Source organism: Carcharhinus amblyrhynchos, chromosome 6, assembly GCF_965287045.1.
Source record: "Carcharhinus amblyrhynchos chromosome 6, sCarAmb.v2.hapA, whole genome shotgun sequence".
Classification (NCBI taxonomy): domain Eukaryota; kingdom Metazoa; phylum Chordata; class Chondrichthyes; order Carcharhiniformes; family Carcharhinidae; genus Carcharhinus; species Carcharhinus amblyrhynchos.
In genome coordinates this window covers 77,746,761-77,773,372 of record NC_137329.1, presented here as the reverse complement: position 1 = coordinate 77,773,372, position 26,612 = coordinate 77,746,761, and the positions used below count along the sequence as shown (strand labels likewise).

The 26,612-nt window shown below is 40.8% G+C and overlaps 1 protein-coding gene across 6 annotated transcripts in view; it reads right to left on the bottom strand.

Moving 5' to 3' along the window:
* pphln1 (periphilin 1) overlaps positions 1-26,612 on the bottom strand; it is a 150,744-nt gene that overhangs the window by 105,376 nt on the left and 18,756 nt on the right. For all 6 annotated transcript variants that reach the window (XM_080190732.1, XM_080190733.1, XM_080190731.1 and 3 more), the window contains exons 3-4: positions 23,270-23,473; positions 21,140-21,201 (exon numbers count right to left, since the gene is read on the bottom strand). In XM_080190732.1, coding sequence (XP_080046858.1) covers positions 21,140-21,201; positions 23,270-23,473 — 266 coding nt within the window. The remainder of the gene's footprint in view (positions 1-21,139; positions 21,202-23,269; positions 23,474-26,612) is intronic.

Below are 26,612 nucleotides of genomic sequence, written 5' to 3'. Positions count from 1 at the left end.
GCATTGTGTTGCAATGGAAAAATATCTGAGTAAGAATGCTCATAACATACTTATGTAAAAGTAGTTACGTAAAGGGAAAAAGAAAAATGAACTGTGAAAAAAACCCAGTTGAAGATGGTCAATTTCAGTTATTTGAAAAGAGATCTAGCACAAATGGATTAGAAACAAAGATTGGCCAGGAAACAGCAAATGAGCAGGCTTTCAAAGCAGAGATAATTCGGGTCTAAAGCAAAATATTCTGGAATAAGGTAAGATAAGGCATCCAAAGTTTGAGCTCCATAAACGACAAAGGAAATAGAGACTAAAATAAAAAGGTTTATGACAAATATCAGGTACAGAATGCAACGGGAAATAAAGCAGAACATAGACCTTGTAAGGGAAAATTGAAGTAAAAGGACAAAGCGAATATGTGGGAAAAGGTAAGCAGGTAACATAAAAGGGAGCCCAATTTTTTTTATTTGCATTTAAAAGGTAAAATCATAGTGAAAGAAATGATAGAATCATTTAGGGACAAACAAAAAAAATCTTCTTGTGGAGGCAGAGGGCGTGACAGAGGCATTAACAAAGTATTCTGTATGCCTTCAAAAAAGATGAGAGTGAAAATCAAGTCGGGGGGGAATAACGATATTATGACAGGGTAAAAATAGACAGAAGGGAGGTGCTGAATGAAGTTGGGACCAAAGTTAACATATTATACTGATCCAGATGGAGTGTTTCCTCGGTTGCTCAGGGAAGCAACAATGAAAACAGCAGAAGCTCTGAATACATTCCAATTCTTTCACAGGATCTGGGTGCTGCTGGCTGGAGCAGCATTTATTGCACATCACTGCCTTTTTGGCCCACTGCAGTCCATGTGGTCTATGTACATCCCAGTGCTGCTTGGAAGGGAGGGAGTTCCAGGATTTTGATTCAGTGGCAGCGAAGGAATGGCAATACAACTCCAAGTCAAGAAGGTGTGGGGCTTGGAAGGGAACCTGCAGGTAGTAGTGTTGCTATACACGTACAGCCCTTGCCCTTCAAGGTTGTGGGTATTGTTGGAATTGCACTCATCCTGGTATACAGAGAATACTCCATCATACTCTGCAGAATTCTCAGCCTCTGATCTACACTTGTAATCTACTATTTATACAGCGAGTTGAGTTCAGTTTCTGGTTTCTTGGTAGTGGGGGTTCAGTGGTGGCAATGCTGTTGAGCATCGTGGAGAGAGAAAAGTGGATTCACTTGTTGGAGATGGTCACTGCTTGGCACTTGTGTGGCACAAATGTTATTTGCCACTGATCAGCCTGAGCCTGAATGTTGTCCAGGTCTTGTTGAATGAGTGCAGAATGCTTCAGTATTTCAGAAATGACCAGGGGTGCTGAATATCTGAGAACATCCCCACTTCTGACCTTATGATGGAGGGAAGATCATTGATGAAGCAGCTGATGGTTGTGCCCTTGTCACTGCCACGAGGAACTCCTGTAGTGATGTCCTGGGACTGAGGGGATGAACCTCGGATAACCATGATCACCTTTCATTGTAATTGGTCATAGAAACCCTACAGTGCAGAAAGAGATCATTTGGCCCATTATATCTGCACCGACCACTATCCCACCTAGGCCCTACCCCCACATCCCTACATATTTACCCGCTAACCCCTTTAACGTACACATCTCAAGACACTAAGGGGCAATTTTAGCATGGCCAATCAACCTAACCCACACATCCTTGGACTGTGGGAGGAAACCGGAGCACCTGGAGGAAACACACAGATACGAGGAGAACGTGCAAACTCCACACAGACAGTGACCCAAGCCGGGAAATGAACCCAGGTTCCTGGAGCTGTGAAGCAGCAGTACTAACCACTGTGCTACTGTGCTGCCCCTGTTATGAGCTGTCAATACTTTTCTTCCAGCTACCTTTAAAAATAAATGTAGGTAATTGAAATGTAATAACATATTTCAAATAACTAGACAAAAGGTTGTCCAGCGTTAATTCACACCTTGAGAACTACAGTTGCATCTCAGTACAAGGCGATTACTTTCTGCAAAACTTAAGAAACATAACCTTGGGAAATAAAAAAAAGTTCAGAAAATGCAAGAATATGTAGGTATTTTGTATTCAATCCCAGATGTTCAGTACTTACAGAGTTAAGCAAAATCTCAGCTCTTTTTGTTACTCTGGAAATGCACAAAGACCTCCCTTGAGCTTTAAACCAATGTTACTTTTGCTTGCCCTTTTTACAACTATTTCCATAGATATATTTATTTATTTTAATCAAAAAGCAATAGTATAAAACTAAGTCTGCTAAAATGTACCCCATAATCTAATAATATACACAAAACTTAAATGATTAACAGTTTATTAATCAGCTTAAACAAAACTACAGTTTTCTACAAATATAATAAATGCAGAAAACAACTTACACTTGAAAGAAAACATTTTACCCACTTTAGTGTATTGAAAGCCAACTGTTTTTCAATAATTCAATCAACCTAACGTGCCAATACCATCTATGTGCAATAAGCATCATAGTGTGTCAGTAGCTTTTGTTAACAGTGTGAAAACTGTTTTTAAGATAATCCAAAGACAGCAGCAAACAGTTGGACTCCCAGACCACTGCTATTTGGTGTCTAGCCATCTTCCCATGAGGTCATAAAAATCCTTCCAATATAGCTCCATTCCTGGTAGTTTCGTTTGTAAATTCCCTGCCAGCGCCACCTGGACAACACCAACCCAACCACTCCATACTGGCCCCAAGTAGCTGTGTACATGTTTCACAGTGTTGAAAGATCAGCATCAAACAATTAACTCAAATCACAAACACTGTTCTTAGAATATTATAACAACTTGAAAGTGAAGTGATTTGTAGCTCATTTGTACTACTGAAACATTTCAGCTCCTGTTCTGTTGATGCAATTTACAGTTCCACTGCTATCAAAACTCATTTATTTGTTCAAAGATATTTTGATATATAGCTGGAAAGGAGAATAAACATGAAATCCCAGGGCCAAGCTGAACAGAAGACTTTGTACTCACTGTGCAATGCAATACTCACCACTTGCCTGCATTTATAAAGTAATATTCAAGAAACCATCCAGGAGAATCATTCACTTGACTAGTGCTGCCACTGATCTCAACATCACCTCTTTCATTACCAGTTCACTATTACCAAAGTACACATTATCTGCACGATGCATTACACCAACTCCAATGCTCCCTAAACAGTACCTTCCTCCTGTGCTCTCTACCACTGAGGACAAGGGCAACAACATCACCAAACATTTTTCAAAACCACCTTCAAGTTATACGTCATTATGATTAGTGCCGAGACAATAGGCCTATCACCAACTTCTTAGAGCAACATGAGCTCAACATTAAAAGTGGCCTTTATCATTCAGCAACACCCATATTTAGAATCCAAATTTTAAAAAGTTATTTTGGAAAACAGTTCTAAAATTTATAACTTTCTTCGCCGTGGCCGAAGCTCTGTAAAGATTACTGAAGACCTGATGTGGAGATGCCGGCGTTGGACTGGGGTAAACACAATAAGAAGTTTCACAACACCAGGTTAAAGTCCAACAGGTTTATATGGCAGCAAAATCCACTAGCTTTTGGAGCGCCGTTCCTTCGTCAGGTAAGTGGGAGGTCTGAACTCAGTTTCACAATACTTCTTACCAGATTACTGAAACCAATCAATACTTCTTAAAGTAATGCCATTGGATCTTTTACATCCACTTGAGGGGATGATCAAATTTATCACCTTAGCTGCAAAAGAGCACCCCCAACTGCACTCCCTCAGAATTGCACTGAGGTGTCAGGCTCAATTAAGCATTTAATTCTTAGATCCCACACCCTTCTGAATCACATTGCTCTGAATCAGGAGGCAAAAGAGCTACTTCTGATTCAAAGCTAATGCCCTAATGTAAAGCTACATCTTTGGTTACAATGCCATTTGTTTTTATTGCACACTGCTTATTTTATTACACATTCATGAAACCAATGCAGTTATAAAACAATGGTATAAGCTATCCATTCTACCACAAGGGATTGCTTTCTCATTTCCAAGAGATGACTTTAATCAACAAAATTGCAAGCAACTGTAGCATATACAAAAATGTGCACTGAAGGAAAACAAGCAAAGCTTTATTGCTTTAAATCCATCCCAACAAAATTGAACAACTGAATTGCAATTTTATTGCCACAATATCTGTCGGTTATATTAAAATAAATTGAGCTTTATATGATCTGATAGCCTGTTAACTTAAGTGTACATGACATGCCACATGTTATGGCCGTTACTAGCTATGAGTAAAAAAAATTGGTAACAAGTCCTTTAACACAATTACAAGCAGAATTGAGACAAACTTAAGAGGCGGCACAGTGGCAGGCACCACTGCCTCACACACCAGGGTCCCAGATTCAATTCCAGCCTCGGGTCACTGTCTGTGAGGCGTTTACACATTCTCCCCATGTCACATTTTTGGATTGTGGGAGGAAACCCACGAGGTTGATTGGCCTTGCTAAATTGACCCAAGTGTAACTTGACCCTAGTGTCAAGGGGATTAGCTAGGTAAATGCATGGGTTGTGGGAATGGGGCCTGGGCGGGGTTGTGGTCAGTACAGGCTCGATGGACTGAATGGCTTCCTTCCGTACTGTACGAATTCTATGAACTTTCAAGGCATTGTCATGGATAAAATGGCAAAGATATGCAAATTATTTTGTTTGATGAAAGTCAAAGGTGGGGTGGGGTGTGGTGGAGAGAGAATGATGATTCTTCAACAATCACTCCTGAATATCTATTGAAAGCAGACCAAGAATAAAACTGTATGAGACTTCATCTACCCGACTCCAATCTTATTGAGGACAAAGAAAGAGGGAGAAAACGAGAGAGTAATACTGATAATCAGGAAAAAAAAGACACGCACACATTCACACGCATGGATTAACTGTCATTTAAGGCAAGTTGCACACAAATGGATAAACAAAAGTCAATTAATACCATAAAAAGGAAAAAGCATTTAATATTTTTAATTATATTGACAGTTTCAAAGGAACCTGATCCAGAAGAAATATCTGTGGAATAATTATGTGGAAGGGTTATGAATAAAGTAACATGGTCCACTAATAAGGAGAAAAAGGGCAAACACAACAAACAGTATTATTGAACTTATTACATTTCACACTCCAGACTCTTTTTTTCTAAAGCTTCAGGCCACATAAATAACCAAAAACATATTTTCATGGAAGATTTTGTGTTTTATGAGGTACAAGTGACTTGGTAGAAGATAAATCACAGGGTTGGAAGAAATAATTTTAATGTGTTATAATGCTTTGAATTCTCATATCATTGTATCAGAAAACTGAAACTAGTTGGTTTGTTTCTTTGGTGATTCTCTCTTGATAAAATACTTATTACAATAAGGTTCAAGAGAAAACTGAATTTCACCGCTCCCAATCATCACAGTGGTATAATTTCCAAGAGGAGTCAAAGAGAGAAAAACATGCAGAATACACCACAATACCAAAATTGAATTTTACCTCCAACTTAAGATTAAGTGCTTTGCAGCCTTTTAAAAAAAATTAGAATCAAGGCCAGCTAAGCTTGAAGTTGCAATATATCCTTCAGAATAAAGGTATGAAACTCTTACACCAAAAGAAAAAGCTTAAGGAGCACATATATATTGCTAGTGAGATAGTTATAGGTACATGAAGAAAAAAAGATTAATAAAGAGAAAGACACACAGTCAGAATCAGGAGAATTTATAATGGGGAACAAAGAAATAGTTCACCATCTAAATGTATACTTTGGTTCTGTCTTCACAAAGGAGGACACACGTAACCAGAAATGAGAGGGAGAAACTGAAGGAAATCAGTATTAATAGAGAAATGGCATTGGGGAAATCAATGGGTTTGAAGGCCAATAAATCCTCAAGGCCTGATAATCTACATCTCAGAGTAGTTAAGAAAGCGGTCCTAGAAATAAAGGATGCATTGGTGGTCTTCTTCCAAGATTCTATGAACTACAGATTGGTGGATAGCTATTGCAACCCCACTATAAAAAAAAGGAGGTGGAGAGAAAACAGGGCATTATTGATCAGTCAGCCTGATTTCAATCATGGCGAAAATTCTATTAGCAAAGATTTATAGCACAGCGCTTGGAAACAGTGGTAGAATCGAACAGAGTCAGCATGGATTTACGAAGGGAAATCATGCTTGACAAATCTACTGGAATTCTTCAAGGATGTAATTAGTCGAGCTGAAGAGAAGGAGCTAGAGGATGTGGTTTATTTGGATTTTCAGGGGGCTTTTGATAAAGTCTCACATAAGAGGTTAGGGTGTAAAATTAAAGCTCATAGGATTGGGGATAATGTATTGGGATGGACAGAAAACAAACAGTAGGAATAAATGTGTATTTTTCTGAAGGGCAGGCAGCGACAAGTGAAAATTGTAGAAAGCAGTGCTAGGGACCCAGTTATTCACAAATATATTAGTGATTTAGATGAGAGAACAAAATGCAATATTTCCAAATTTTGGATGACTATGATTTGGACAAGCTGAGTGGGTGGGCAAATGCATGGCATATGCAATATAATATGGATAAATGCGAGGTTATCCATTTTGGCAGCGTAAACAGGAAGGCTGATTACCTGAATAGCACTAAATTAAGAGAGGGGAATGTGCAACAAAACCTTGGGTGGCCTTGTACAGTCACTGAAGGTAAGCGTGCAGGTGCAGGCAAAAAAATGGCATGTTGGCCTTAACAGCAAGAGGATGAGTACAGGAGCAGGAACATCTTACTGCAATTATACAGGGCCTTGGTGAGACCATACCTGGAATACTGTGTGCAGTTTTAGTCTTCTTATCTGAGAAAGGATGTTTTTGCTGTAGAAGGAAGGGGAGATCTCATTGAGACGTATAAGATGATGAATGGGATGGATAGGATAGAGGTGGAGAGACTCTTCCCGCTCAAAAAAGACAGTAGGACTAGGGGGCACAGCCTCAAGATAAAAGGGGGGCAGTTTAGAACGGAGTTGAGGAGGAACTTCTTCACTCAAAGGGTGGTGAATCTCTGGAATTCTCTGCCCGTTGAAGTGGTGGAGGCTGCCTCGCTAAATATTTTTAAGACGCGGGTTGATGGGTTTTTGATAAGAGAGGGGATTAAGGGTTATGGGGAGAAAGCGGGAAAGTGGAACTGAGCAGCGACAGATCAGCCATGATCTTATTGAATGGCGGGGCAGGCTCGAAGGACTGGATGGCCTACTCCTGCTCCTATTTCTTATGTTCTTATGTTCTTATGAATGCTGCAAAGGTTTACTAGACTGATTCCTGGGATGATTAAACAGACATACAAAGAGAGATTGAGCTGGGAAGGATAATATTCGCTGGAATTCAAAAGAATGAGGGGAATTTCATAGAAGCTGATAAAATTCTAACAGAAATAGATAGGGTAGTTACGGGAAGGATGTTCCTGATGGTAGGCTGCCTAGAACCAGGAGTAATAGTTTAAGGATATTGGGTAAACCTTTTAGGACGGAGGTGAGGAGAGTGGTGAGTTTATAGAACTAAATACCACAGAAAGCAGTTGAGGGCAGAACATTGTATGTTTTCAAGAAAGAGTTAGATATAGCTCTTGGGGGCAAAGGGGATCAAAGGATATGGAGGGAAGGCAGGATCAGGCTATTGAGTTAGATGATCAGCTATGATCATAAATTGCGGAGAAGGCTCAAGGGGACCAAATGACCTACACTCCTGCTCCTATTTTCTATGTTTCTTTCTAAATGGAGTGTAGAGTGGAAATAACAATCGGATTAGCCATGATCTTATTGAAAGGCAGAGATTGCTTAAGGGCCCAAGTGCTGCTCTTGATTCGAATGTTCGCTTATAAAGCAAAGCTACAATTCTAATATTGGACACTAGAAAATCAGCCTGGCATACAATTAGCAATTTTGGCACATTAAATTCATTAAGCAATAAATGGCATAAGACATGGGTGCCCCAAAACATTGTGCAATCAGGAAGCAAGTCACAGGTTCAATTTCAGCTGTTATTTGAGAGGAGCACACGGACCAAGTAATTGTTCACAGGAAGATTTAAAACAAAACTGTTGAGAAAGTATATGTTCTGTCCCTTTGAAAGCTCAAGGGGGTTTATCCAATCAGAAGCGGAGTCATTCAGATCAGGATAATCTCAGTTTGCATTGATCAGCTATTCTCAGTGACGCAGGCCACTATAATTGGCCTTAGATATGCCAAGTTTCAGGAGGAAATGATCCACAGGGGTTTCCGATCCTTGCAATTCACACTGGAAGTGTGCATGTTTGCCATGGATACAGAGTGGATCAGGCTCAACTGCAATCCCTTGCAGGTTATTAAGGCATAAAGTTGAAAAATGAACATGAGCAAGATACAAGGAGAGAGCTCGTGCCTGTGGATCATTACACTGTAAAAAAGTAAATATCTCTAGGAAATTAGCAGATAGGATAACATTACCAAGAAAACAAACTGAAAGACAAATCACTTGGGGTATCTAGGGGTATCAAGTCACTAGGGGTATCACGTGTTTAGGAAGGATAGGCGGGAGGAAAAAGTGGGGGGCGTAGCTCTGCTGATTAAGGATAGCATCAGGGCGGTAGTAAGGGATGATATAGGAGCCAAAGAGCAGAAAGTGGAATCGTTGTGGGTGGAGATTAGGAACAGCAAAGGGAGGAAGACGCTGATGGGTGTCGTTTATAGGCCGCCAAATAATGATCTGGAGGTGGGGCGGGCTGTTAACACGCAAATAAATGCAGCATGCAGGAATGAAATGGCGATAATTATGGGGGATTTCAATCTACATATTGATTGGTCGACCCATGTTGGACGCGGTGGGCTTGAGGAAGGGTTCTTGGAATGCTGCCGGGATAGTTTCCTTGTTGGAGCCGATGAGGGAGCGAGCTATCTTGGATCTGGTGTTATGTAATGAGGCGGGTAGAATTAGGTACCTTGTGGTGAAGGATCCTCTTGGGAAGAGTGATCATTGTATGGTGGAGTTTCTGATGCAGATGGAGGAGGAGAAAGTGGGTTCCTGGACATGTGTCGTTTGTTTGAACAGAGGGGAGTACGGTAGGATGAGAGAGGAATTGGCGAATGTTGATTGGGGGAGCACGTTGGAAGGTAGGTCTGCTGAGGAACAGTGGAGGATCTTTAAGGAGATCTTTCTTGGTGCTTAGCAGAAATTTATTCCGATGGTTAAAAAGGATCGTAGGAGGAGAGATAATCAGCCGTGGATAACGAAGGAGGTAAAGGAAAGTGTCAAATTAAAAGCAGATGTGTTTAGAGTAGCTAAGAGTAGTGGGCGAGAAGAGGATTGGGAGACATTTAAATGTCAACAAAGAATGACAAAGAAGATGATAAAGAAGGGTAGGATAAACTATAAAGCTGGGCTAGCGCTTAGTATAAAAAAGGATAGCAAGAGTTTTTATAAATATATAAAAAGGAAGAGGCTGGCTAGGGTGAACGTTGGACCCTTAGAGGATGAGAGGGGGGACTTAGTGGTAGGGGATGGGGAAATGGCTGAGGCCTTGAATAACTTTTTTGTTTCGGTCTTCACGGAGGAGGACGTGAATAATTTGCTGGGTGTTAGCGATGGAAAGATGGTAGGAGTGGAGGGCCTGAATGACGTTATTGTTACTAGAGAGGCGGTGCTCAACAGACTGGAGGGACTGATTGTGGACAAGTCCCCAGGACCGGATGGAATGCATCCAAGGGTTCTGAAAGAAATGGCGGAGGTGATAGTGGATGCCTTGGTGGTTATTTTCCAAACGTCGCTGGATTCCGGGGAAGTGCCGGAAGATTGGAAAACGGCTAATGTTACGCCGTTGTTTAAGGGTGGCAGGCAAAAGGCAGGGAATTATAGGCCGGTTATTTTAACGTCTGTTGTAGGTAAAATGTTAGAATCCGTGATCAAGGAGAAAGTAGCGAGGCATCTTGAGGAGAATTGTTTGATAGAGCAGACACAGCACGGTTTCGTTAAGGGGAAGTCGTGTCTGACGAATTTATTGGAGTTCTATGAGGATGTGTCTAGGGCGGTGGATCGAGGAGAGCCGGTGGATGTGGTGTTTCTTGATTTTCAGAAGGCATTTGATAAGGTGTCTCACAAGAGGTTATTTCAGAAGGTCAGGGGGCATGGCGTTGGGGGTAGGGTGTTAGTGTGGATAGAGGATTGGCTGTCAAATAGAAGGCAGAGAGTGGGGGTCAATGGGTGCTATTCGGATTGGCGGATGGTGACTAGTGGAGTGCCCCAGGGGTCGGTGCTGGGGCCTCAGCTTTTTACCATTTATACAGATGATCTGGAGGAGGGAACCGAGTGTATGGTGTCGAAATTTGCTGATGACACCAAGATTGGTGGAACGGCAAATTGTGCGGAGGGTGTGGAGAGTCTGCAGAAAGATCTAAATAGGCTGGGCGAATGGGCCAGGAACTGGCAAATGGAATTTAATGTTGGCAAATGTGAGGTTGTCCACTTTGGTAGGAATGACTATTACTTACATGGCGAAAAACTGCAGCATGCAACTGTGCAGAGGAACCTCGGGGTCCTTGTGCATGAGTCGCAAAAACCCAGCCTGCAGGTGCAGCAGGTGGTCAGGAAGGCAAATGGGATGCTGGCCTTCATAGCGAGGGGGATTGAATATAAAAGTAGGGAGGTCTTGCTGCAGCTGTATAGGGCACTGGTGAGGCCGCAGCTGGAGTACTGTATGCAGTTTTGGTCGCCGCACTTATGCAAGGATATTTTGGCCTTGGAGGGAGTGCAGAGGAGGTTTACTAGGCTGATACTGGAGTTGAGGTGGTTGAACTATGAGGAGAGCTGAATAAACTAGGCTTGTACTCGTTAGAGTTTAGAAGAATGAGGGGAGATCTCATTGAGACATATAAGATGATGGATGGGATGGATAGGATAGAGGTGGAGAGGCTCTTCCCGCTCAGAAAGGACAGTAGGACTAGAAGGCACAGCCTCAAGATAAAGGGGGGGCGGTTTAGAACGGAGTTGAGGAACTTCTTCACTCAAAGGGTGGTAAATCTCTGGAATCCTCTGCCCGTTGAAGTGGTGGAGGCTGCCTCGCTAAATATTTTTAAGACGCGGGTTGATAGGTTTTTGATAGGCAAGGGCATTAAGGGTTATGGGGAGAGGGCGGGAATGTGGAACTGAGCCACGACAGATCAGCCATGATCTTATTGAATGGCAGGGCAGGCTCGAGGGGCTAGATGGCCTACTCCTGCTCCTATTTCTTATGTTCTTATGTTTATGTTCACTTCAAGCTGTTCTTGGCCACCTATGACAATCAAACAGCACAGGATGCAGGTCATTTGCCATCACTATCAGGGAATGATAGGTGACACAGAAATACAAGGATATCAAAAGGGCAAACGTGATAGCTTAAAAAGCATATTTTTGATTATTAGGCAAATGTTCCATTAACATTATATGAGGAAGCATACAAATAGAAAAGTCAGTCATGAATACACAATTACTCAATATGCCAAAATAAAATCATGGTTAACATTCATTACAGAATATTATAGATTTAAATAATAAACTCATGGTCATGAAGGGCAATGAATTAAACTGTTTTAAATGTTGGGATATGTTTATCCTATTGGTAGCAGAATCTGCTTTATAAGATTTGAACAGATGTCCCAATTTACTAAACAGGTTCTCAGCGCCCTCTAATGGAATAGTCATGTCCTGCATCATTTTATCAAATAATCATGAGTAACCTGAACAAGAATGATAATGATTTCAAATAATACAACACCTGGTGTTGTCAGACTTTTCACGTCAAATAATACACCAGACAACACTCAAAATATTTAAAAAATTCACATGCCAAGAACACCGACACATACAAAGCCAAAAGGAGCAATATGCCGGCATTCTCACAGCAGGTGCATGCCAAATAAATTTAATTTAAAAGAAGTTCCATATTGGGTCACCTGGTGTGCAAACTAAAGTTAAATTATTTATCAAAACCTAGATTAAATAGCTGCAGTTCTAAAGGGACTGTACTTAGACATGACCAAGCATGCTTAACTTTTTATTGGACTTGGTAACATTTTAGTAACTGCATTTTGTTCTCCCATTTGCAATTAAAGAAATGGATAAGACTGAAACTATTCAATCATCTAAGAACAAGTATACATTGCACTGGAAAGGCTTTTTAAACTCTCGCTCACTGGAATGGATTCAAAGTCATCAAAACAAGAGCAGCATGTAGCACAGTTGTGCTCCTTCACAATGCCAGGGACCGAGTTCAATTACGGCCTTGGAATTCTGGTCTGTGGAGTTTGGAATTCTTCCTGTGTCTGCGTGGGTTTCCTCCCACAGAGATGCAGGGTAGGTGGGTTGGCTAGGTTAAATTGTTCCATAACGTCAGTGGGCTTATCAGGGTAAATATGTGGGGTTAGAGATAGACCCTGGCTGGGACTATTGCCAGTGCAGGCCTGATGGGCCAAATGGCCTCCTTCTGTACTGTAGGGATTCTAAGTGAAGGTAGTGTTCCTTTAACAAGGGAAGGATACCTGCTCAAGCTGTACTTATTCAAAGTAAAAGGTGCTGTGATAATGTACAGTAGTTTTCTTCATTTGTAACATCATTCTCTTCTTACTTATCAACTTTTGTGCAAGAAAGATTGAAGAAAACATGAGAGAAAAAAATGTGTATATCCAGGAAGAGGTTGCCATATCATTTGATTAAGTGAACAGTTACGAAAAGCCACAGATTTTGGTGAGTGCAAAACAGGTTTGTAGGAAAAGGTTCCATATTTAGTCAGGTTGTTGACATCTCTCAACGTTAATTGCAATTCTGCACCTCACTGTCATTCCTTCTTCCATCCAGTTTCTGATATTGTCCATCCTTTGCTAGTTGGGCGCTCCTCACTGATCTTTCACTTTCTATCGTCACCTTCCCTTTTCCAGTTTCTCAACTTTCACTTTTTCATTTCAGCCAAAAGCTCATGAAATGCTGGGACCTGGACTCTCCTGCAGATGAATTCATAGGTTTTTCATTCTGTCCAGGTTCAAAGGAATCTTCACTAGAGTCACATTTCAGAAGTTATAACTCTCTTCTCAACCTTATTCAGGATTTTATTAGCAGGGGTTTGGAGAGTTGCTTTTCAGGTGCAGGCCAATGTTGGAAGAGGTTAGGAAGGTGATAAGCATGCACAGTGGAATGAGATCCTCCAGATTCAGGAACATAACATGAAAATTTGTGAGGAGAGTTGGAAGACACTTTTTGGGTGTACTGAATCATGGTGTAGAAGTTCAAGAAAATCAGATAAAGGGAAGTGCATCATAAACCTGGGAGTAGTGTGAAGGGTGTGCTGATAATGAAGGCGGTTTGGAGGATACAACAGCCACAAGAAGATTGTACCCGAATGTGATAGAAGTGAATGCGACTGAGCTGTAGTGCAGATTTTTAATTTGGTGGAATTCAAGACCTGGGGTGTGACAACATGCTTACTTACTGATATTCCACATGGATTACAAACCGCCCTTGTCTAGGCATTCCTTCAACATGCCAAGGTTACTTATCTATCACAATAGAAAGGTCACTCAGTACAAGCAAGCAACCAAAACTCAAATTTCAAGGCCTGAACTCTCTTACAGAAGGTTCCTGAGACATCATTATATTCAACAACATGACGAGAGAAGCAGAAGATGAAGCTGCAGGCCTCCTTCAATCTCACATCAATCTGCTCTTTTCCACTCCTATTTCTTGTGAGCATACAAACATCGCAAAGGTAGCATCTTGTAATGTAGTCGGCTTGACGACTTGTTCCATTTGAGTTCCTAAGCCTAGCAGCACTAATATTTACAGTGGTCCATATAGGTGGCCAATCTTCCCACAATTGTTGCATCCATTACCTTTGCTCCAGCACTCAGTCGGTGAATGGTCTGTTCTTGCATGTGAATGACACGCCTATGGCCAGGTAGGCTTTCTCTGTGTGGCATCCACCCAATGGATTCTTGTTCCTGTTCCCAACAGTGAAGCCTCTCTAGCTGCAAGCTCCATTGGGCCTGCAATCGCAAGAACTGTTTTTAAGCTTAAAGTGCATTCAGAGAGCAAGAATCGCTGGGTTGCCTCATTTCTTAACCCACAGACCAACATCCAATGATTCACCAACTCTCAATATTCTGAAAGATGCTTGAAGGCTGCTACAAAATGTGAAATATTCCCATTCTCTAACTGATTTCTTCGATGAAGCCTGAACTGTTTCACAATAATCAGTGGTTTAGGGGAATGTTCTTTAAGGACTTTCACCAATTGCTCGAGGGTTTTGATACTAAAATTATCTGGCTGAACCAAATTATGGAGCAAGTTATAGGCTCTATTTCCAATAGTACTGAGAAAAATAGGGAAGAGTTCCTCCGAAATTTTATTTGCCTGTACATAATACTGGGACCTCTCATACAAGAACTCCGTGTCCAATTTCTTTATCAAAAACACTTAAGGTGCAAAATTGACCCAGCATTTTCTTCACGGGCTAGGGGGATAATGCAGTACTCTTCTCCATAGCTAGTTTGTTGACTCATGCTATTAACCCCATTGCACAGCTAACTAACTCCCGATTTAAACACAATGCAGAAATTACTGCAGACTTTTTCTGCTTCTTTCTGAGTGCAAACTTGGTGGCTTCCTGACCAAGTGCTTGGATACTGCAGACAAGACTCCACCAATTAAGAACTCACCAGTAAGAACTCACTTTTTTTTTGCTTAGACTCTAGAGACTTTGACACTACTTCTTCCCTTTTTTGGTATGCAAGCTCCATGTTACCCAACCACATGTGCAGACAATGTAAACTGAAGTCTCCTGTTTACTTTGCTACTAAGGATACTCAATTTTTTTTCTTATACCTTATCGGCACTCTAAATATTGTTACGTTTAAACGTGTTGCTGCTCCTTCCCAACCTCTGAATTGTCTAAATTCAAACCCCCTTGAATTTACAGTTTAAAATTTACAGTTTCTCTGATCCCAACTCACCACCAGTTTACTTCTGATAGAGCACTGATGCTCTGGGGTGTGATAATAAGTAACATAGAAGTGCCACATGAGGGTTAGAACAGAAAACAGTAAACAGGTTTATTGGAGAGATGTTCATTTTGCATAGTTATGATCTAGACAAATCCGCAAGTCTTCAGGAATCCCAATCGGTCACGGGATGATCATACGGTCATTCTCTTAAAGGGGCCATGTCCCAACGTGTAACTTATTGTGTCTGTGGTGATTGGAGATTAGCCTTCAGGGACAAGGAAAGAGAAACTTGAGTAAAATGAAAAAAGGACAGCAGTTTGAAATAAAAGGAAGATATGCTCAGTTTCAGATTTAAAATGGAGAAATTTGGGGGGAAGTATTTTTAAAAGAAGATATTGGTTGTAGTTGAACAAGTTCAGAAGTAAAAAAAAGTCTTGGGGAACTGCAAAGCTTGTTCCAAGAGCCCGGGAAAATGAAAAGCTCAGATTTGCTCATCTCCCAATTGGAACAAAGCTTGTATGGAACTATCTCTGCACTAAGGGGCTGCAGGCAGTGAAGTCTTTCAGATGAGAAGTCCATGACCTGCTAAAGAAAAGAGAGGAAAATAAGTTTCAAAAGTTGAAGAATATAATGGTCCTGAAAAGACAGCACTGGCTTCTCCGAGTGAAACTAACAAAAAGAACAGCACTTTGAGAGAAAGGCTCTCCAGCCAGCCAGGAAAAATGAGAAAACCTTTGAAATTGAAGTAAAAGACAGCAAAAAGATAAATTAACAGTCTAAAGAAAGGGTCCAAGGAGTAGGAGTTGCAGTTTCCTGTCAAAACTCCAAAAGCGCTGGAAAAGCAGAGACAGAAACAGCAACTGTGGCAGTTAAAAAAAAGCACATAGTCTTAAGAAGGTAACACATCTAAAGTAGTACAACATTTAATGCAAAAACCACAAAGGACAAGATCCTACATTCACTAGGCTGATACCAGAGTTGAGGGGGTTGAACTATGAAGACAGGCTGAATAGACTGGGATTGTACTCGTTGGAGTTTAGAAGGATGAGGGGGGATCTTATTGAGACGTATAAGATGATGAAGGGGATGGATAGGGTAGAGGTAGAGAGGTTCTTCCCGCTCAGAAAGGACAGCAGGACTAGAGGGCACAGCCTTAAGATAAGGGGGGGCAGTTTAGAACGGAGTTGAGGAGGAACTTCTTCACTCAAAGGGTGGTGAATCTCTGGAATTCTCTGCCCGTTGAAGTGGTGGAGGCTACCTCGCTAAATATATTTAAAACGTGGGTAGATAGGTTTTTGGTAGGCAAGGGGATTAAGGGTTAAGGGGAGAAAGCGGGAAAGTGGAACTGAGCCACTTCAGATCAGCCATGATCTTATTGAATGGCGGGGCAGGCTCGAGGGGCTAGATGGCCTACCCCTGCTCCTATTTCTTATGTTCTTATGTCCCCTATAGAGGACAACTCTAAAGAGATGGCAACTGTAAAAAGTGGGCCTTTAAGCAATGCAAGCCCTCAAAGGAGAAAATTAAGACCTCAAGAAAGAGACAATGCTGATACTCAGAGGATAATAAACCCTCAAGCAAGAGGCAATACCTGACTCAGGCAGTAGAAGTCCCCTAACTGAGGGTACTGAGAAACCCTGGCAAGGGTCGAAGACAGACGGAGTGCAACAAGAAATCCCAGCAGGATGCTCTGGTTTCCTCCAAAAATGTGTAGGTTAGGTGGATAAGCCTTGGTAAATGCAGTGTCATGCGGACAGGGCAAGAGATTGGGTCTGGTTAAGGTGCTCTTTCGGAGCGTGGGTGTAGACTCAGTGGGCCAAATGGCCTTCTTCTGTACTGTAGGGATTCTATCATTCTAAACATGAAAAGCGTGAGAAGGGAGAGATTGTTATCAAACATTGTTAGAAGGAAATGATGGAGGTATCTTGAAAGAAACTCAAAAACGGATAAACTAAATGGACTACAAAAACGGGTGCATAGACTAATGAACTACTCAGACAGAAGCAGAAGACTGGTTGATATGGAAAATGAAAGAAAGAGAACGGTAAACGAAACCACTCAGTTGAAGGAGATGCGCTGGAGGGAACTAGCCAGAGCAGCAATTCAGGCAGAGATGGAAACTGAGATTACATGTCAGAACAAGATTGCTGAAATGGTTACACTAATAAAATTGCACAAGAACCAATATGATAATATGGTCGGTGGAAAACTTGCTGACCAGAAATGCTAGGAAGAGAAGGAACTTTATCACATGGCACAAGTACCAGAAAGAATACCACAATCATTTCCTTCACAAGTGATAAACTGAGATTATGCAAGAACTGTCAAGACATAAGACTGTGTGGTACTGTGATGATGGTACCTGCCTATATTGTAGAGAAGGTGCTAGACATTGAAAAGGATCAATGTGATTAACAGGACTAGACAGGTAAATGCAAGAAAGCTGTTCCTGACGATGGGATGTCCAGAACCAGGGTTCACAGTCTGAGTAGACAATATAGGACAAGGATGAGGAAAGATTTCTTCACCTAGAGTGTGATTAGCTTATGGAATTTGCTTCTGAAGAAAGTAATTGACTCCAAAACATTGAATGTTTTCAAAAAGCAGTTAAGATATACCACTTGAGGCAAAGGATATCAAAGGATATGGGAGGAAGGTGGGAGCAGCTATTGATTAGATATCAGCCATGATGATAATGAATGGCAGAGCAGGCTTGAAGGGCCAAATGACCTCCTCCTGATCCCAGTTTCTATGTTTACATTCCTACCTTTCCTTAATTCTGTAAAAGGGTGATCAGACCCAAAATGGTCACGTTTCTCTCCACAAATGCTGCCAGATGTGCTGAGTTCATCCAGCATTTTCTGTTTTTAGATCAATAAAAGTACAAGTCCATTATCTTGAAAGTTGGGTTAAAATTTGATCCATGCTGGTTGGTTTGCTAAGTCAAGTTGATTCTTGTTGAGATTATAATTTTAATAGCTTTTACCATGAGATTTTCTGACATTCACATTATGAACAAAAGATTTCACAACAAATAGTTATTAAACTAATAAGATGTCAAAAAAGCACGCAGTATTTTTCTGCTGATCAAATCTTAAAATGTGAAATTAAGTCATTTCAAATGTTATAACCTATGTAAAGCAGAAAAATCTTAGCAATTAAGTTGGCCCTGTATTTTGAAGTAAATACACCAATATTGTTGCACTAATTTATTCTTCACTCACTACATCAATCTTAAATGTCGTATGTCGGTATAATTTGCATTTAATCAATGGGGATCTGTCAACCCCTCCACCAATGAAATTGTAAATGGGAATGCCCATGGGCAACTTTTCAGGTGACCAATTGTGGCCCTTCAGTGAAAATTAATGCCCACTTAAGGGCCTCACCCACTGTTGCTGGTTGGTCCCAGAGTCAATCAATACCTAAGCTTGTGGCCAAGGATGTTGCACCTCACAAGGCTCCCAGTTGCTGACTTATGTCACCAAGAAACAGCGAAAAGCCTGCAAGCAGAGCCATTCCACCTACGTATACCTTGTGCTGACCCAGATCCACCTTCCACTAGGATCTTGTCTGAGACTATGAGTATCATGAACTCCTTTGTGGTTAATATCTTTGATCACATCACCTTCAAGGCTCCTGTTCTTGCTGCTGATCCCTCTAAATCCGTTCCTTGCTTAACATGAAAAGATACAGTGGGCCTTTTCAAAAGGGTGACACAGGCTCTCACTTGTTCTCCAGCCAGCTGAAAGCCATTTCACCGCCACAAGATTCTGCCCATCTTTAACAATGTTAGACATTTCAGGCAAATTAATATTACTACTCAAAGAGAGTGGACAAACCTGAAAGCACTTAGATTCACATCTCTTGCAAGCTGCTGATTGTTCTCCACATATTCTGCATAAATTACATGGCTACTTTGCACCATAAATTACATGGCCACTTTGTTCCCAATTCTTAAATGGTGAGAGCCGTCTTTTCTACCATTGAGAATGCAATACTGGCTAAGGTAGATGGGATAACTAGATTGAAAGGTATGACAGTGGATAAGCAATGGCTAACATTAAAAGATCAAATTCATAAATGATAAAAATAATATTAATTCAAGGAATAAAAATCACCTTGGAAAAGTGGTCCAACTGTTGCTCACAAAAGGATAATATTAAAGGAAGAGATTTCTAATATTGCCAAAAAATAGCAATAAGCCTAAGGATTTGGAAAATTTTAAAATTAGGCAAAGGTGATTAAGACATGATGAAACAAAAAAAAGGAACGCAAGAGTAAACTTTTGAGACATAAAAACAAATTATTTAAGCTGAGAAGCATAACAGAAAAGGAGGCAACCATTTGGCTTGTTAATCCTTGGGAAACACCACTGCCTACTATCCTCCAGAATGAAAAAATGCCCTTTACCATGGTTTTCATATTGCAAGAAAATTACATTAACACAAATGTGGGGAGAGTGTTCATTTTGAAGTCTATGTTTTCAGAATATCACAATGAAAAGAGAAAGATATCTCATTACATGCACTAACAAAAAGCTCTATAGGATTGATACTTTTCAAATTGTTTTTCTAAAACACTATGATTTGATCAAAGACAATGTACTTGAGAAACAGCACAGCCTGCCAAAGCATCTATCCTTTTTTCTAATTTCAATTTTCATTGTTCTCTGCACTGCAAAATTGTTTTTGTATTGAGTACCTCAACTTCTTTAAAATTCTATGGAATGTATGTTATAAGCTCTTGACTCCTCATTAATAAAGTGCTGATTGTCACAAAAGAGGCAATTGAAGAAAGAACAGCTGGATAACCAGTCTTCTATTTCAGGATGTTTAATGTGCCATTAATACTTGCAGCCCATAAGAATTATCCTGCAATACTAATTTCTCCCATCTTTCTGATCAGGAAAGCATTGATCACTGCATCGCTCACCAACAGTAACAATTCATTTCAAAGTCCCTGTTTGCAATTTGAATTGGTGGTCCAAGGATATAAGTTTTTAAAGGCTAAAACCATAATGAGAAAGAACAAAGAAAATCATGACTTCTCATCTAGTTCTGCCATCAAACTTAGAGTACACCCTAAAAGCAAAGGGAAAATATCAAAATGTGGATGTCAAAGAGAAGTTATTAAAAATGTGGCACACGTAAATATTAAAGTTATTGAAAAACAAGTTAGGAATTACGGGTCCCCTTACCTGCCTCGTTTACAATCACATTCTCCTGTCCCTGACCATTTTTCAAACCAGAAGATTCTATCCTAAGGGGTATGACTTCCTCCTGAAACAAAGTGTCCCGGTAAATCACACCCTCCCTTTTGTGTCGCAATGTCCGCAGCTCAGTTTCCAACTCATTGACTCTAACCTCAAGTTTCTCAAGCCACAGGCAATCACTGCAGCACGTTTGCCCTGGATAACACAAGTATTCCTGAGCTCCCACATACCTCTAGAAGTTAATTTGGTGAAACTCAGAAGATTGAGAAAAGGGATGCTCAAAATGAAGACTAGTCCTATCGTAGCAGGGAGAAGAGTGATTGCTAAAACATCAGGAGGGATTTATTTACAAAATTACATTCCTGCTGAATGTGTGGCATAATGTATAAACATGGCATGCAGTTTTCAGTTACATTAAGTTGTTCTAAGTAATTTTTCTAGTTTTATGTATCAGTTGCCTAAGTAATGTTGAGTCGATGTTGATTTTAATTTGTTACAATAAAAATCTTAAAAAACATGAAATACTGTAATGAGATGTTTTCTGTCAATAGTTGGAAAACACATCTCTCTTAAAAAGTTACTAATCGTAACAATATGTTTTTGAGAAATCTAGGGATCCTACTGTAACAAATATTGACAGTAAGAAACAAATTAGGAATGCCCCAATTGCATTCTTCATGTTTAAAGAAGTCTGCTTTTAAATTTGTATCTCCCTCTGAAGTGAAACTTTTTTTTTCAACTGTTTGAAAATTTTGTAAAGAAGCAAAACCCACGACAGATCTAATCGGGAAAACAAGGTGAAGGCAAGTTTTGTGAAAGTTCAAAAACGTTCCAGATAAATTCACATTTATAGCTGGGCAAATCCAACTGATGTTCTATTGCTGTTGCTGCCAAGGACAAACAAGCCATAGAAGTACTGCTTTCTTCACCTACCTGTAATCCGATGGTCTATTTTCTGAATGCTCCTCTCTAGGCCATCTGGGACCTTCATCATCCTAGATGAATTTTAAAACAGAAAGAATAACTCAAAAATCTGGAACATCATGGCCACAACTTGAAATAAGTATCATTGCATGATAGATCCCACCCCCCCCCACAAACTTCCGTCTTTAAGAGATGGAGGAGGCAACCAACCTTTCAACCAAAAAGGAGGGCACCTCATTTAAATATTTTAATTAAGCTCATGCCTAAGATTTTCACTTATGTTCCAACATTTACAGGACCTTGAGATCTTGTGTAAAGAGAGGTGATAATTGCTGGATGGCACAGAATAAGTGCTTTTCTCCAGGATGTTCTTGTGTTAGCCACTCTTGCAAATCTCTCTACAACTATAAAAACAATTAGTACATTAACACTGCACAATTATTTTACATTTAATATCATTTAAATTTCTGCATTCTCCTCAGCATCCCATCCCAAATCTTGTCCCCATCCTGTAATTGCTCCAGGCACCTCCCACCCAGTACTCCCTGATTCCTCTCCCTTCTTTGCTCCCTTTGTCTGCTACCTCATGGCATAGGTCTGCCTTCCTGATAAACTGTCAGCCTCTCAACCTGGCTGTCTGCAGTCAGGAAACAGTTTCCAAAACTTGTAATCACGTCATACAATTATATTTTCAGAACTGGGAGAAACCCACAGTTTGCATCCCAATTGTTAAACTGCACTCTAGTCCCATACCCCACCATTTTCTTATCAGAGGCATTAACTTGTTGGTTTGCATGCCATGGTCAGGATTCTCCCAGCCCACTGTGCTACTCAAGCAGTGCAGGAGTCAACAGCAGGGAGGGTCTTTCACAAGATTTGCAACCAGCATCCGGCCTGTCGCGAGTCTCCAAGGTGTCTTTCTTTTTAAGGGCAATCATATGGAAAATCACACATGCCGTGTTTTCCACCCATGGGAAGTAGTTCCCACCAGTGGGGTTTACAACTGCTGTCCACTAACGGGTAGTAGGCACCCTCATCCCACTAGTGGGGACAGAGGCTACTGAGGCCCGCCAGGAGGTAATGGGGGTGGGGACTGCCCCTTGGGCAAATTAATTAAGGCTTGCTGACCAGCACATATGCACTGTGGACCCGCCCCTCCACTTTTCAGTGTGAATCTCTCTGAGGCACTCCGTGAAGCCCAGAGTGCTGGAGATTCATTCAGGTAAGTACACTCCAAAATGGGCGGAAATTCGCCTGTTGGACACTTAGTTTTGTTTTGGGAGAATTCCGGCCAATTATTTTGGTTCTTATTCTACTCAATTCCAACTCCAGTGTAAAATGAGAATAGACATAAACAAGTGTCAATGGGAAAGTACATAGCATAGGGCAAAGGTATGTGATTTCTAACCAAGATTTATGAGTCATGTTAAACTCAATAGTGAGAGCTAGCAAATTTCCCCAAATCTCCAGCAAAAGGTACTCTACTTACTTAGGCCTGGATAGCAGGGTACTTGGAACCAAATGAGAAGTCTCAATATTAATTATATGCCTGTTCCTTCAAGGAGTCAGCTTGGTCAGTTAATCATTTGCAGCTTCTTGAAGTGCTACAGATCTACTTAACCAAATTTCTAAATTCTATCCTAGAGCCAACTTGATATTGAACTGATAAAAGCAAATTACTGCAGATGCTGGAATCTGAAACAAAAACAGAAAATGCTGGAAAATCTCAGCAGGTTGGTGTACCGAATCTCGATAAGTCCACCTACCTGGCAAACAAAACTCACTGGAGGTGCACAGGTGAGTACAGTTATAATGCGAAAAAAAGGAAGGATGTGCATTAGGACAGATGAATAAGAGCTTAAGGAGATAGTGAAAGAAAGTATGCCACTGGTCACTACGACTGTCTGAATAATTCAGACACCATGACTGTCTAAATAACTCAAAGCAAATAGGGGCAAAGGAAATTGCAATACAGTTCACCTTTTACATGACACAAGTACTGCAAAGCATGCTTTCTAATTGAAGCATAGAGATCATAGAAGCTATAGATTTACAAAAAACTCCAATAACGTATATTTAGTATTCATTCACTTAGAAAAAACAGCAAAGAGAGGAGGGATGGAAAAGGGTCGTCTTTACCCAGGAGCCAATTTTGGGTGATGGATCAAACCGTCGGCTATATCCATAATCTCGATTGTCAGTGGAATAACCTCGATACTCCTCCGAATGGTTGTAAAAATTATATTCACGACTTGTGCTGCCTCCTCTTCCTCCATCACCACCACGATTGTAATCCTGCCTCCTTGGCATCACTTGTACTGTTCTTTGAAATTCTGGTGCATCCTGGGGGAAAAGGTGCAAAATGTATAGGGCACAATACCATAATAACATTATATGTCATAATGAGAATGGTTTTTCAACTAATGCACACATTGCTAAAGAATATAAATCTAAAATCGCATTAAAGCAGAAAAAAATCTATGATTTAAAATCGTGACTAATGCTTTGTAAAATGTTTTAACAACTTATAGAACAATAAGTAATTAGGCAGCTTTATCATAACATCAGGGAACAAATGGTTTCATTAAAATTGTGCAACAAGGGATGATTCAACAGAGGAGGGAAATTTAGCCCATTCCTGCTCACTCACAGTGGTCCCTGGATTTCAATCAGAAATTAACAGTTTGCCTTATTTTCCCTTCCACAGAGTCACTGAAGCCAATTTTTATGTCTCCTCAATGAAAGGAATATCAAAATTGGTCATCAGCACAGACCAAATGTGGAACCAGCTGTGTCAGTTATGAACCATGCAGACATTTATAACAGCTCTATCCAGTCTAGTTTCTTTATGCAGCAACTTTCAGCAAAGGCAGACACTGGTTCAATGTAGCTAGAATTAAAACTCTCCATTTACTATCAGCATAAAATTTGAAGCAAGTCCTTACTGAACTGGCATGTGCAGTTTATAATCTTTCGTTTCCCAAGTTTATGATACCAATCTTTTTGCATGCCACTTCTGCAATTTTCATAATTTGCCCCACCTTCTGACATTATTTCTAGATGAATGGAATGGATAGGATAGAGGTGGAGAGACTCTTCCCGCTCAGAAAGGACAGTAGGACTAGGGAGCACAGCCTCAAGATAAAGGGGGGGCGGTTTAGAACGGAGTTGAGGAGGAACTTCTTCACTCAAAGGGTGGTGAATCTCTGGAATTCTCTGCCCGTTGAAGTGGTGGAGGCTACCTCGCTAAATATTTTTAAGACGCGGGTTGATGGGTTTTTGATAAGAGAGGGGATTAAGGGTTATGGGGAGAGGGCGGGAATGTGGAACTGAGCCACGACAGATCAGCCATGATCTTATTGAATGGCGGGGCAGGCTCGAAGGGCTAGATGGCCTACTCCTGCTCCTATTTCTTATGTTCTTATCAAGCCCCCCCCCTTACCCCATCAAGCCCAAAGAAGAGTTGGAGCTTTCTGGAATATCAACTGGAGATGAACAAATATCAGGGGTTCAGCCTCCAATTTTTCTTTCAGAAATATAGAAAATGTTTTCTCTTCACCTAGGTCATGCGCTTGTCAAGCATTTTTAAAAATAATATCAAGCTATTGACATTGGAACTTACTTTCTAGCTACTCCAGTAATTAAGAAATGCATGCTTAAGTTTGTTACATATCAGGTTGCCTGTGACATTAATTTTAGTCCTCTGACACTATATTTCTCATCTTGCAATCCACGTATTTTGTGTCACCGTAGAATTTTCACCCGTGTCTTTGTCAATTCCATTTCAAGGGAAAGACACTAATCCATGTTCATCATCTTCTCGCAGCACAGAGGTGGAGTACAATTCTGCTGAACAGCACATTGAGTTGCTAGACCTGTTCAAAGGAAATGCACAGTGATAGTGCCACACAACTTTGTCTCCACAAAGGGCTGTGCGTTAGTCACTCCTACTGACACTGTCACGGACAGATGCATCCGTGGCAGAAGGGTTGGTGATGATGAGATAAAGTATGTTTTTCCCTCTTGTTGGTTCCTCACCACCTGCTGCAGTTCTAGTCTAGCAACTATGTCCTTTAGGACCCAACCATTTCAGTCTGTGTTGGCACTGCAGAGACTACTGAACCACTCTTGGAGACACTGAACATTGTACAGACTATATTCTGCACCCTTGCTACCCTCAGTACTTCCTTGAAGTGGAGTTCAAAATGGAGGAGCACTGATTCATCAGCTGAAATGTGAACGGTTTGTGGTAATCAGCAGGTTTCCTTGCCCATGTTTGACCTCGTGCCATGAGACGTGCAGAATTGATATTGAGTTGTCCCAGAGCAACTCCTTCCCAACTGCTGAGTCTGATCTGCAGTTGCTGTTTCCAGTGTCTAGGTCAATGTTGCCTTTTTTTTTGTTTTCTTTTTTGTGGTTGAATACAATTGAGTGGCTAACTGGGCCATTTAAGTTCAATCACATTCATGCAAGTTTGGAGACACCTGGAGGCCAGGCCAGTTAAGAACAGCTGGCTTCCTTCCCTAAAGAAATTAGTGAACCAGTTGGGTTTTTACAACCATCGACAATGGTTTCATGGTCATTACTCCAGACGGTTTTATTGAGCTTAAATTTCATCATCAAATCTGATTTCCCAGAGCATTACCCTGGATCTCTGGATTACTAGTCCAGGGACGATACCACTGCGCTACCACCTCCTCATGTAAACTTTGGATGTTTACAGCCTAAAATGAGACTATCCAGCCTATCATATCCAAGTCAGCTCTCTGCGTAAGGGACTGTTAATTTTTGGATCAGCGTTTTGAAAAGCGCTCCCACCATCAAGTTAAACTGCCTAGTTTGCTGAGTTTATCTGTGCACCCATCTTTTGAACAAGCGTGCAACATTTAGAATTCTCCAGTTCTCTGTCATCACCCCTCTATTCAAGGAAGATTGGAAAATTATGGCCAGTGCCAGAACTGCAATAATCTCCTTAATCAGTATTTCCCACCCCTCCGCTTTTCTTTCCTTCCCCATTTTTCCTAAACACCTTGTGTCCAGACATATTTAGTAGAGTCCTACCTCTTTTGAGGCAAAACTGGTGCATATGCATTGTAAAAAAATTAGACACTGTTGCATTCCCTTCGTTTGACCCCACTGAGACCTTACTATTTTTGACTCTAGTTCTCCTATCCTATTCTACCTTCATGAACTCCATTGTAGCAGTTTTGATAAAACAAATGGCTTCCTAGGCATCTCAGAGGATGGCTGAGAGTCTACTTTAGTGTGGAACTGAAGTCACCTAGTCCAAACTGATTGAGGACAGGTTCTCTTCCCTAAAAGTCATTAGTGAACAAGTTGGGCTATTAAAACAACTCAACAGTTCCATGGTCAATTCAAGATGAACCGAATGCCTTACAAAACAAAATGATTCCATGGTTCAAACAAATTAGTTGATTTCATCCAAGTGGCTCAAGCACAAACAACTAATATGCAGAAGGGG